This window comes from Microplitis mediator, chromosome 4 (genome assembly GCF_029852145.1).
Source record: "Microplitis mediator isolate UGA2020A chromosome 4, iyMicMedi2.1, whole genome shotgun sequence".
Classification (NCBI taxonomy): Eukaryota; Metazoa; Arthropoda; class Insecta; order Hymenoptera; family Braconidae; genus Microplitis; species Microplitis mediator.
Genome location: NC_079972.1, coordinates 5,833,905 through 5,847,752, shown reverse-complemented (window position 1 = coordinate 5,847,752; position 13,848 = coordinate 5,833,905). Strand labels below are relative to the sequence as shown.

General features: G+C 28.9%; 2 protein-coding genes across 5 annotated transcripts in view; both read right to left on the bottom strand.

Annotated features, from left to right (window-relative positions):
* LOC130666582 (serine-rich adhesin for platelets-like) overlaps positions 1-4,944 on the bottom strand; it is a 37,336-nt gene extending 32,392 nt beyond the window's left edge. Inside the window, exons 1-2 of one of the 3 annotated variants that reach the window (XM_057467699.1) lie at positions 4,552-4,944; positions 3,677-4,192 (exon numbers count right to left, since the gene is read on the bottom strand). The gene's annotated coding sequence lies outside the window, so the exon portion shown is untranslated. The remainder of the gene's footprint in view (positions 1-3,676; positions 4,193-4,551) is intronic. The other 2 variants (XM_057467698.1, XM_057467700.1) reach the window with 2 other exon arrangements.
* Positions 4,945-5,313: 369 nt separating this feature from the next.
* Positions 5,314-11,258, bottom strand: LOC130666583 (transketolase-like protein 2). Of its 2 annotated transcripts, none has more exons than XM_057467701.1 (6): positions 10,995-11,258; positions 8,833-8,978; positions 8,564-8,753; positions 7,302-7,536; positions 6,668-7,201; positions 5,314-6,227 (listed from the first exon to the last, which is right to left on the bottom strand). In XM_057467701.1, the coding sequence occupies exons 1-6, from the start codon at positions 11,099-11,101 to the stop codon at positions 5,556-5,558; spliced, it is 1,884 nt and encodes a 627-aa protein (XP_057323684.1). In that variant the 5' UTR covers positions 11,102-11,258; the 3' UTR covers positions 5,314-5,555. The 2 variants fall into 2 exon arrangements, with proteins under 2 accessions (XP_057323684.1, XP_057323685.1); XM_057467702.1 differs by lacking the exon at positions 10,995-11,258 and adding an exon at positions 9,547-9,756.
* Between the last annotated feature and the right edge of the window lie 2,590 nt (positions 11,259-13,848).

The window sequence follows — 13,848 nt, the reverse complement described above, 5'->3', positions numbered from 1 at the left end:
AGAAAGACCCCAATAATGTCGAGCCGTCGCTGGTGATAACGAATAGAAGCGAGAGTAGAATAGTAGTGCATATAAGAGATTTTTTTTCCTTCTCCTCTTACTCTCCCCATACTCTTTCTTATTATTTTTTATTCGTCTTATTATTTTAATTTAACTTTTTTTTTCTCGAGCGCAACTCCAAGTCTGACGAGAAAAAATGTAATTATCGTGAATCAGTACGCGAGCTAAATTATAACATAGTATATGTCAAAAATTTTAAACTCAATTATGCTCTTGAACAAAAAAATAATAATTCATTGTAATAAAAAATAAAAATCATGGCCACTAAAATAAAAGCTCAAGAAAACGTTTAAAAAAAATCTAATTCAATTATAAATATCTTTAGATTATGAATTACGAATAATTAAACTACAGTATTTTTAACGATAATTAAATTTAATAACAAAACTTTATTTTTAATATGAAATTTATCTGAAAGTCAATACTTGATTAAAAATAAAAAAATTTCAATTTTTGTCAAGTTTTTTTATAAAATATTTCAACAGTGAATTTTAAATTATAAACTTTTTAAAAAAATTTCATTTAAAAAAGTTACCGTACTCTGATAGCAAAAGAGAATTACGGTTATTAAATATAAATATACATGTACAGTATATCATAATATATTAAAATAAGATATAATAAAAATTGTTAAAAAATCATTCACTGAAGCTTAAAGAAAGTAACAACTAAAGCTCAGTACTCTACTCATACTTGCTTACGTAATTCTTCAGTTCATTGTGTGCCAGCCAAGGAAAAAAAATGGTCGAGGACACAGAGCCACTTTATATTTGTATATACGTCATATATTAAGCTACTATACATATAACGGATTCAAAGCTATTATAACTTTTTACAAAAAAAAAAGCAGAGAGAGAAATAAAAAGTTGTCATGATAACTATACTGTGTCAAGTAATGTAAGGACAGACACAGAGACAAATAACTATAAGTACTCTATGCTGTGCTCGGTACATCATTGGACTATTGCTCAAGTACTTTACACCAAATACAAAGTAAAATGTTCTGGTTAAAGTATTTCAATAGCTTTTGCCTAGTTCGATCCATAGTACCCCGTCTAGTCATGTTGAGTCGCCGGCGTAATCGTATAGAGTAACTGCCTAACTTCTATTCCATCTCAACCAACAAATAGTCAAGTCTTCAACTCAATTTCTATATACATATATATAATACTATACACGATATACATTATACTGTATATTATATACATATATATGTATACATAGATGTATGTATCATCATCATACCGTACATGAAATAACGGATAAAATAGTTGACATATACATAGATATATATAAAGAGATGAATAGTAAGAGAAGATTATAATCCCAGTGATTGGATGGAGTCTTGTTGATAATCCCAAACTCTATATGTTATATGTCTTACGCTTTTGGATGTCAGAAAATCTTATCATTTAATTTTGAAAATTTAATTCCGAAACAAGATTAAATTTTTTATGTATTTTTCTTTTCTTATTTTTTATATTTATATTTAAACATATGCGTATATATGTTTATTACTTTACTTTGTGCTGTTTTAAAAAAAAACCACAAGACTTTGGTGTGGCCTTCACATAACATCATTCAGTACGTGGCAAGAGTGTATAAAAAAATATCCACGATGTGATGCAACGACACAAACTTTTTTTTTTATATTCTTTATATTTTAATCTTTTTTTTTCTTTTTTACATTACCTACTGTTACTTGTCGTGTTTGCAAAGTGAAGTGATGGAGAGAAAAAAGCGTTAAAACTTTTCTTAAAATGATGAAGAGACAACTTAGCTGGTGAAAAATGTGACTGGGTGAACGGGGAGCGAAAAATATTGAATAAGAATAATAAATAAGAGAGAGAGAAAAAAAGAAAGAGTATTTACTTGAGTAAGCTCGCTGAATTATCGTTAAATATATTTATCATTAAATTATTCAAGTATTTAGATATATTATCATTTAAATAAGATTGCTATCACCAATAATAATAATAATAATAATAATAATAATAATAATACGTTGTAAAAAGAGTGGTGTTAAAAATAGACTCAATTTAACACTGCAGGGTGTTAAAATCGAAATAAGACCGGTGTAGACAGTGTAATTTGGTGGTGTTAAATCAATGTAAAAAAAAATTCCACGTATAAAAATTAGAAAAAAAACTGTAATACATATAAAAAAAATATAAAAATTTATTGAATATTATCTGGAGGAAATTTCAATTTTGCGATATACTTATTTAAACAATTATTTACGAGTGTAAGTGTAGCAGACATCTGACGAATTTAAAATTATAAATAAATAGAGTAAATATTAAAAAAATAATATTTATAAAAAATGCACTTGTTAATTTCAAAATTTTTCGAATGCGCATTTTTTTCAAATTTTATTTTATCAATTATTTACTTGATTTATTTATAATTTTCAAGTTGTCTGATGTCTGCTACATTAACACTCATAATTATTTATGCTGTACGTAATTTATTTAAAAATAATTTAATTAATGTGTAAAAACACGGTTTAACTGTAGTAATCGAGTAAGTAAAATATTTTAACACCGGTAGAAAATATTTAACACCGAAAATTCTAACACCTACACCGCCTGGACTTACTCCGTTTTTTTACAGTGGAATGAATTTAATTACATAAGAAAAAAAAAAAATAATAATAATAATCAGTGCTAAATACACATGAGTGAGAAAAATAAATTTAAAAAAATATATATATATTTAATGGATTGGAGAAAAAAAATTGTTTTATGGTGATTAATTGAAAAAATATATATTTGAAAAGATGCTGATAGATTAATGTTGAACCATAGAGAATTGTAATTTTTTTTTCTTTTTTCTTACTGTACTAGCGTGACTCGTTGGAAGTAAAATATAATAATGTCAGTATGTATAAAAAATATATCCATTAAATTGTGAAATAAATCTTTCGTGATGCATTTTTTCTAATTATGTGTATACTTCCATTTTGTATGTATATTAAAATAAAGAATGCAATATCTTCAGATTATTGTACATTTTATTAACCATTAAATCGTATTTACTTTTTTTTTTTTTTTTATTACCACAAGATTTTATTGCTCGAGACACAAGTAAAATGTATTTTGTGGTAAAGAAATTATGAATATAAGAATAATATATGTGCAGACACACATAAATGAGGGTATATTAAAATATTGATGTAAATGATAAATTAGAGAGTAATATTTTAAAAAATAAATTTTGAAAACGGAAGGGAGAAAGGAAATGACGTTGTTGATGGGGTGAAAAATACGGCCATTAAACCAAGACTAGGAATATAATAGAACAGCCGACGGAAAATGATGCTTTTGAATGTAATATAGTATAATAAAATAAAATAAGCCAGAATCAAACGTTAAAATCAAATGGAAGACAACAGAAGCGAATATGGGAAATAAAACAGACGATGACAGCTTTAAGCAGGAAATATAGGTGATAGAGAAGCGTCCAAGACTTTTCTACGATTCTAAATGCTCTATTTTATTGTCTATCCCTCTACTCTATATTCCTACACACACAAATATATATGTACTTGGAATATATGTATGTTTATATACCGAAAGAAAAAATAAATAATAATTTTCTCAGCACAAATACTCACTGAAAATACTCATAAACTCTGATAGCCTTGATAACTCAACACATATATTATCGAGAAAAACAGCCGGAGTTTTATTGGCGAGAGTAAATTTTTAAAAACAAGAGACATTTTTTTCTCGCCGCCACCATCGTCTACGTTTCGTCGTCACGTTCCCGTTTTCATTTTATAAAATTTTATTGCTGTACATTTTATTTTTCACTCATCAATTTAAAACACCAAACACTTTAACAAAAATGTATACACATCCACAATAATGATAATAATAAATATTATCCAATCTACGAGCTCTATTTTTCCATCTCGGACGTCTATCTGTCAAACCATCAATATATTTATATATATATTATATTACACCTCGACATTATATTTATATTAAACTCATATATATATATATGTATTTTTTTCCCAACTGGGTCTTTTCTCTCACTCTTTAGCACCGCCGAAACTCCGATGACGGCGGAGCTCCAGATTAATATGGCCGTCCGTTGACACGAACTTTCGATAGGGCGAAAGTATCTGGTCAACTTTATAATAATTCACAACAAATATAAACTAACATATCCTTGCATGCTTAAATAAAATTATAATATGCTAGCAATATCATATATATTAAATAATATATAAAAAAAAAATAAAATAATCACATGAATGCTCATCACCAGAACACTTCACCCTTGACTCTCTTATTCTCACACCCACATATCCTATGGTAACTCTCTCTTGTTATATACATTTACACTTATATATTATATATCTATATATATAAATGTAAAATGTATATTACCTTAATATATACATGCATACATTCATGTACTCACACTCTCACTCACTCTTTCTTTCTTTCTCTCTCTCTCTTTCTTTCTCTGGGCACTCACCTCACTGTCGTGCTTTCCTTCACCCTCACTAAAAATCCTCACTGGTGTTAAAGTTGAATTTAATAAATCCACATAAATGTATAAATGTTGTTATCGTATCAATAAAACACAGCACATTTAATAAATCTATTAACAAATGTCACTATTAATATTTAAACAAACTGATACACATTATTAAATAATAATGGTAAATTGGACGCGGGTTATACCATGAACGACGTCAACATCACCACCGTACGCTGTCGTGGCGGCCATCTTTTTCGGGGCCACACGAATGAAACGCCGTGCTAGATCTCAACTACAAATACCAACCAACAATGTCTGTATGCACTCTCTATATAAATATAAATATATATATATATGTATATGTATGTGTGTGTGTACGTGGATGTACTTTTGTGCTCTATGTACTCCACACTGTACAGAAAATGGATATGTATATGTATATAAAATGTACACAAAAGAGTTAGGATCACGGACAATTTGACACAGACTTTGGTTGTGTGCAGACTCACAGATGTTTTTAACGTGGGTAAATATAATGTTAACTTGTGTATACGGATATGTAGTGCAACAATGGCGCTACTGATGTTTTGCTAATTTAAAAACTATCTACAACGACATCTTTTGAATAATGGCGGTAAAAAAAACACTGACGGCGGGAAAATTTAAATTTAGGAATTTTATTATTAAAAATTTTTTAAGAAATTTTTCTTTTTGTTTTAAATGTTTGCATTTATAATTAATAACAACAATACTTGATCGATATGAAATATTTAAATTTTATTAAATGTAAAAAAAACTTTTTTTTTAAACTTTTTATAAAATATAACGGTACAAGTTTAATTTTTAGTGTAGAAAAATTTTGAACACAAATATATATATTTTTGTACGTTTTGAGGTAAAGAGATTATAAATTTTATTTATTTTAGTGAGTGGAAGACTGCTATGGGAACAAAACGGAATGTGTGAGCCCACGCATTAATAATAATAATAATAAATTTTTAATGTTTTATGAAGTCTTTGACGGCTTCAGTTATTTTAGCGGCGCTGATACCGTAATTGTCGAGGAGGACATCGGGTGGTCCTGAGTGCGGAACTTTTGTGACAGCGAGTTTCTTTATTATGATGTTGCGTTCAAGAGCTATCGCTGATGCAACGGCTTCGCCTAGCCCACCCTCGGGATAATGATCCTCGACGGTGATAATTCGACCCCCGCATTCCTTGGCATTGGTGATTATTGTTGTAGAATCAATTGGTTTTACGGTGAATGGGTCAAGTACACGTACGCTGATGCCGGCTTCAGCAAGTTTGTCGGCAGCTTTTAGTGCTTCGTGAAGTGTTACACCAGCACCAATTAAGAGCACTTGATCTTTGGCAGCTGAGCGAATCACTTTGGCTTTGCCAATAGCTAATGATTCGTTGTTTTCATAAATTATGGCAGTATTGGGACGCGATGTACGGATGAAGCAGACGCCTTTGGTATTGGCTGCCAATTCAACGGCACGTTCCGTTGATACTGCGTCACTTGGGTAAAAAACTGTTGAACCGGGAATTGAACGGAACATTGCTATGTCTTCAAGACCCATTTGTGATGGTCCATCTTCACCAATTGATACTCCACAGTGAGATCCAACAAAGTTAACATTTGTTTGAGAAATCGCTCCCATACGAATCTGTAATGTTATTAAAATTTATTTAAACTTTATAAGAAATTACACGGCGAAATGATTCTTGTATGGTGTCATAGTAAAGCTGGACCATATTGGCCACTAGTAGGAATCAAAATAAACACATGGAAAAATCACTATGATCATAGTAAAATTGACAACGATTATATCACAAATTACTGTAACCTTTGTAATTTTACTATGGTTATAGTAATTTTATCATGTATTTGTTTCAACTTCCGTTAGGTTGCCAACATGGCCCGGCTTTACCATGGCACCATAGCATTTCAAACAACAATAATTTCGCCTTTATTGTAGTGAATTCAATTTGCTATAAAATTGTATCAAATTGTTTTTATTTTATCTCTAATAGTTCAGCCTTGATTTCAATTAATTAAAAAAAATAAAAATTTGAATTAGTGAGTAAAAATATTAGGACAACAAACCTGATCAAAAGTACGTGTGAAAAATGTTGCAAATGCTGATACAAAAGCAACAGTACGATCTCTACAAGCAGCTCCAATAGCAACACCAACAGCATTCTGTTCAGCAATGAAACACTCAACGAAACGCTTTGGATCAACTGTTTTTATCTTCTCAGCAAAAGTTGAATTTTTCGTGTCACCATCTAGTGCAATAACACGATCGTTGTTTTTAGCTATTTTAGCCAAAGCAGTTCCATAGGCCAAACGGGTTGCAACTTGGTCAGTTTTTTTGTAACTCGGTGGAGTGTCCAGTTTAATGTTGCTAATATCTACCACTGGAACATCGTCTACCAAAGGCTTCTGCGGGTGTAAAGTCAAAGGACCGGCATTTTTTATCAATGATTTCAAATGAGCAATAACTTCGTCGGCTTTATTGCCAAGAGCTTTTCCATGCCAATTTTCCAAATCTTCAATACCCGGAAAATTTTTTCCTTTGAATGTTTTTGCGAGAATTGCCGTTGGGCGGTCTTTTGTTATTTGTGATTCGTGGAATGCCTGATAAATTGAGTAATCATAGTAATAACTTTATTATTTATAACTTGTAAATTAATTTTTTACTATTATGTAATTACTAGTCAAGTTAATTTATGCATACCTTGACCAATTCTTCAACGTCATGACCATCAACAACTAGAGCATTAAATCCAAATGCTTCTAAACGCTTACGATATACTTCCATATTGTGCTGTAAAGAAGTAGGTTCACTTTGACCAAGACGATTGATATCAAAAATAGCACAGAGATTATCAAGTTTATAATAAGAAGCAAAATGTAATGCTTCCCAAATAGAACCTTCTGCTGATTCTCCATCACCAATTAAACAGTATACCCTGTAATAAATTATTTATTTGAACTTAAAAGGACTTATATTTTTTAATGCTCTTTTAGATTTAGTGAGCTTCCTAAAGCCAAAAGGGCGAATAGTTTTTTTTTTATTGCCAATCGTTTTGTAAATTTATTTTATAGCTAAAAATTGGAAAAAAAAAGTTTTGAAAGCCAAAAGAGCACCTTGGTTAAGAATTCTGATTGAGTTTAATTGGAATAAATCGGAAGAAAATGCACAAAAATAAAAATATTATTTTCCGATTGTAGTCAGTTTATTCCAATTAAAAATTTTGAATGAGATTCAATCGATTTCAATCGAAAAATAATGATTTTATTTTTGTGCATTTTTTCCAATTGAAACAGATTCATTCCGATTAAATTCAATCGGATTCAATCAGAAATTTCCTATCCTATTGAAGTGAATCGAATTTCTCAACCAGGGCATGTAGCTTAAATTATACGCTCTTTTGTCTTTCGAAATTTTTTTTCAATTTCAGCTTTAGAATAAGTCTGCAATATGATTAGCAGTTAAAAAAAATTATACGTCCTTTTCGTTTTAAACTTAGTGACTACCCAAGTAGCACACTTGCTTTTGTGACATCTATAAGATATCAGTTTTCAGACTACTTTTTGACATATCGATAAGGCACCAATATGTTGACAAAACGATCAGAAATTTATGTCACCGAAAAAATATCTATTTAAAAGACTTAACACAAGTGACGACAAAAAGTAAATTACAAATAGTGGTAAAATAAGTCATCTAAAAGACTTTTTAATTGACATAAGACAGGAAAAACAACACAAATTTTCTCTGTCTCCGGAACTAACATTTGCATGTCGTATTTATATCAAAAAAGGTAACTTTGAGACAAAAAAAAATGTTTTTTATCCTTTTAAAAGACATCTTAAAGTTGTCTCTATCCAACTCGGGTAAAGCCAAAAGGGCGTATAAAACATAAGCCTTTTTGGAATTAGTGACGTGATTTATAGAAACAGTAATTTTATAATATAAATATTTAAAATGCTAACCGGTAATTAGCTTTGTCATAATTTTTTCCAACATAAGCCATACCAGCAGCAACTGAAAGACCTTGACCCAAGGATCCAGTTCCTACATCAACAAAGTTCAATCTTGGAGTTGGATGTCCTTCTAAATCGCTGTCGATTTTACGTAAATTTTGTAAATCTTCAACAGGGAACAGGCCAGCTTCTGCCCATGCTGTAAATTATAGTCATACATTGTAATTACTTAGTTATTGTTTATTTAAATTAAAAAACAAGAAATGATTTATAATTACCGGCATATAAGATTGGAGCAGCATGTCCTTTACTCAAGATAAATCTGTCGCTGTTTGGATCACGTGGCGCTGACACTTTGTAACGCATCGTATGGAAAAATAGTACAGACATAACTTCTGCCATTGATGAACATGATGTTGGATGCCTGGAAAATAATATTCATAAAAATCAATTAAAATTGTTTTTAAAAACATAAATTAATGTTAATATAATTAATAAAAATTTTTGATTAGCAGTAAAAAAATTTAATTCAAGTATTGATGAAAGTTTTATCGTCGCAACATCAATACTAGCAAAGCCTATTGATCCGTTCAAAATGACAGCATGAAAACTAAAAGGCGGTTGACCTACGAAAGATAATCCCATTAAAAAAAAAGAATTCATTTACATAAAATTCATTTGAATTCAAAAATCGATAAAAAATTTAAACTATAAAATATTTTTTTCAACAGCTTTAGTACTTTTAATTTATTTTTTAATATTATTGATTTATTTAAAAAATTAATACTAATAATCAATACAAAAAATTTACTATCAATTAAATTTTAATTTTTGAATTGATTTTTTGTATTAAAAATCCATATTTTCAAAATCAAATTGAAAAATTGATAAAATAATAAATAAAGTAACTTATCAATATTAAAAATTAATCATAATTGATCACTTAATTTATATTTTTGAATAATATATAAATAAATTTGAATTTTCATTACCCGCTCTTCGAAGCTTCGGTAGCTTTTATACTTAAAATCCTCAATTTGTGAGCCATATCACGTAATTTTTGTAATTCTTTATCGCGCGCCATTTTTTAAATTTAATTAATATAAATATTAATAAATCACTAACAATTCAAAAATATGCAATATATATATATTTATTAACAGTAAATTATTTTCGACCGTATCGCACAGTGGTTCGATATCAACTAGCAGTTAATGTTACGTTCGCAATCGGTGAACTGCGCGCCGACCTTATGACGTTATATCTAAGTATTGAGCGTATATATTTTATCGACTAGACTATGAAAAAAAAATTTTTTTAATATAAAACTCAAAACTCCAGTATATTTTAAATATATCCAAAAAAGTTATTAACAAATGAAATAAATAATTAAAATTCTTTGCATACTTAATTACTTTAAATAAATAATTTTTTTATAATCATTTTTATGTTTATTATATTTTTATTCTATTAGTCTTTACTAAAAATGTATTGGATATTTATGTATTCAATTGTGATCTTGAAGTTAGCAGACAATTAACAATTACCGGATTTTTTTTCAACAAATCAATTTAAAAAAAATGAAGAAACCAAGGACCAATTTTTCAAACCGGATTTATTTTTACCCGGGTTTACATTAATATTGCTAGTGTATCTATACATTAATAATATGTAATATGTAATACCAGCAATAATAATGTAAACAGGGATTAAAAATAAACCCGGTTTGAAAAACTGGCCCTCAAAATATGTGCAGGTAGAAAATTATAAAAGCTATAGGTGCAATTTTTTAAATCTTTTTTTTTTTTTTTTTTTTTTTGTAATCTATCGCTTTTGAAAAAATTCAAAAATTAGTAGACATCGACTAACTTCAGTATCATATTATATTACGGTACTGTTATTATATAATCGTATGTTAGTATGATGTTAATTAATGATAGAATTTTTTTTTGCAATGATAGTGTAATTTTAAAATCGTCGTGTGGTGAAGAAAGAAGATAAGTTATCATTTACAATAGTGATAAGTTATTTTTGTAAAAAAAAATATTGTGATTTAGATAATAGATTATTTAGAAAATTTATTATTTTTTTAATTTAATCAATTTAATTATTTAAAGCAAATATTTCCGGTGATAATAAATTAATATCAATGAATGTGATACCTTGAACTGAAAGTCAGTAGTTTGATATAAATTTATATCTTTTGAAATCAACTATTGATATATTATTATTGTTATTATTAGTTTATTAATAAAATTTATCAATGAAAGGTCGCGTGAACTGATAGAATTTATTCGGCTTCGGCACGTGGTCATGGAAATAAAAAATATGAGTAATTTAAAATAAATTATATAAAAGATGATGGTTTGATGATTAACTATTGAACAACTTTGCAAAACAGGTTGTTAAAATAGAAAGTAAATAATTTTCACAGGCTTACCCAGACTTGCTAGCTTGGGTAGAATTAATTGAATGAACTCTCAATTTGTTGGCGATGTCCTTGAGTTCTTGGATTGTTTTAGATTCTGGTTTATGATAGTTGGCCATTATTGATATTTTTTAAATGATTTTTATTTATTTTATGAAAATATTATTTCTATAAAATAAAATTTATTATATAGAACAAGAGGTTTCCAACGTATAATTGCCGGAAACTCGAGTAAGAATAACCGTAAAAAAATCTAACGCGGTGTTTGGAGGAGATAAGAAACGCCGGGAGTCAATTACATATATTGTGTTGTTATAGTACTTTTATATATCGCTAGATTACACTTATGATTAATTTTAATAAGCGGGAAAATGTGCAAAATTTTTTAATAATGTCAATGTATCTTCTGCGGGTTCGAGCGCGCGCTTCGACTCTTTCTTGCGTTATCATTTTAAGATAAAAAAGTTTGTGATTAATTTTTACCATCAGTGAGATATATTGAAAAAAATTGGGGGGTTATGCTTTTTGGGTGGACATCAATCACCCATGATCCAATTGCCCAGATCTAACATTGGACATAATCCTTTTACCCAGAATTCGTTTACCCAGATTTTTAAAATACAGTATATCTTTTGCTCAAACATCCACATATACACAGAGTTTCTTTGACCTAGACATCCGTTAGCACAGATTATCTTTTACACAAGCATCCATTCACACACGATTCTTTTGCCCAGATTCTTTATTTTTGTCTTCCCGATGAAAAAAGTTTTTGTCTAATCATATATAATTATGCATACAACAAAGTTTTCGCGCTCAAGGAGCTCGAATAACAGCGGGAAGTTTCGGGGCTGGCCCGCAGGGTCAACTGATAGACCAATTTTTTTTTTAATAATCGAAATATTCAATTTCAATGATTAACTCACTTGAAATTTTTCTAACTTCCCGCTAAGAAAATTCAGAAATTCGGGAAGTTATTGTTTTCACCCTGATTTTCGAAAATCGAGTTTTCATCGATGTCGACGTTTTGAGGTCCTAGGAAGCTATTCTGACTATTTTTAGGATGATGTCCGAGTGTATATATATATACCATATATATATATATATATATGTGTGTGTGTGTGTGTGTGTGTAAACTCTTTGTAACTTTTCAACTAATGAATCGATTTGGTTGGTTGAGGTGGTAATCGAAAGAGCTTGTTGGCCCTCAACTTTTTCTGATAATTCCAAATCATTTGATCAAGCAGACTCGAAAATATTGGCGAATTACGAAAAAAAAAAAATTTTTTTTTTTAGTTTTTTATAGATTTTTCAAAAACGAGTTGAACGATCGACTTCAAAATCTAATCAGCTCTAGAACTTTATAAGCCGCGCCAAATGCCACCTCAACCATCTCAATCGGTTAATCTGTTCGAGAGATATTGTTGGCGAAAGAAATGATAAAAAACGGTTTTTTTCGATTATCTTTGAAGTGACTCATCCGATCAATTTCAAAATTTAATCAGCTCTAGAATTCAAGAAAACGCGCCGATTGCCACCTCAAACGTCAAAATCGATTGATTAGTTCAAAAGATATCGGCGCTGAAAAGTTAAAAAAATAACATTTTATGTTATTTTTTCCAGATAAATCAAAATATAATGTGCTAAAATGTGTCTGAAATCATAACAACTCTTTCTCTTTATAGTCCCTTCCGATCATCAGATAATGTCATATAACTTGTTCTTTAGTTTTAATCATATTGTCAGCAAAAAATTGAAAAACCCAGTCTTGAATGTTTTTCTCGAATATTCCATATATTATTGCTCTGACCTAAGTCAAAACTCATTCAAATCTTGATTTCTATCACTGACATTGATTTCTACCTCAACACATTTATTTCAGAGAATATAATCGATAATAAAAATTTAAAAGCCGCTCCTTCATTAATGATTTTCGATACTTAACTTTTCAAACTCTAGCATAAAACGTAACTTATTAGAGCTTGAAAAGCTCATAAAAAAATGATTCCACGTAATAGCATTTTCGACGCCCAGATTTTTTTTTTAGGTATACCGGAGGGAATTAAGATTGCAGCAGAGGAGGTGGTTTTGCATAACTAGATAACAATAATCCATTTATTAATCGCGGCAAGATTTTTCTACATTAAAAGTAATATTAGATAAATAAATTGGTTTTTTCTACTCAATTTACGTTTGCGTTTTTCCACTTTCAATTTATATTAAATATGTTCAAAAAGTTTTCATTTCAGTCATTAATTGATGTAAAGTATAAACTTCATAATATTTCATTAAACTGGAAGAATAAATGTAAAAACATATGAAAGTCGACTTATATTTAAATCATTTATTTTACCCAATAATCCTGTCTAAATATTTTTATTATCATCTAAGAATGTTAATGATGCCAGTAATTTATTTTATTAATTTTTGATTAAATATATATACACATATATATTAAACATACATATATTTAAAAGTATTGAATTAATTATTATTAAGTCCTTCAAAAATATGAATCTTGTTCGCAAAAAACGAAAAAAATCAGATTTAAAATTTATTTTAATTACTCGTACTGTCATTTTTTAAAAAATAATTTAATTTTTTTAAACTCCGGAACTCCGAGTGGTGGAGTGAATTCGGATTGACATTAAATCCAGATTCACTTCCGATTTTTTACGGTGAAATAACTTAAGTAATACCGTATTTATGCAGCATTTATACCGTTAAATTGTGGTATTGTTTCGGTAACTCCAAAACCGCAAGGGTTGTATTCAAGAATGATTGTCTTTAAATTCTCATTTGCTGTATGAATGCAATAACGATATGCAAAACTTTCTATGAAATCTACTAAAAAGTGTCTTCGTAT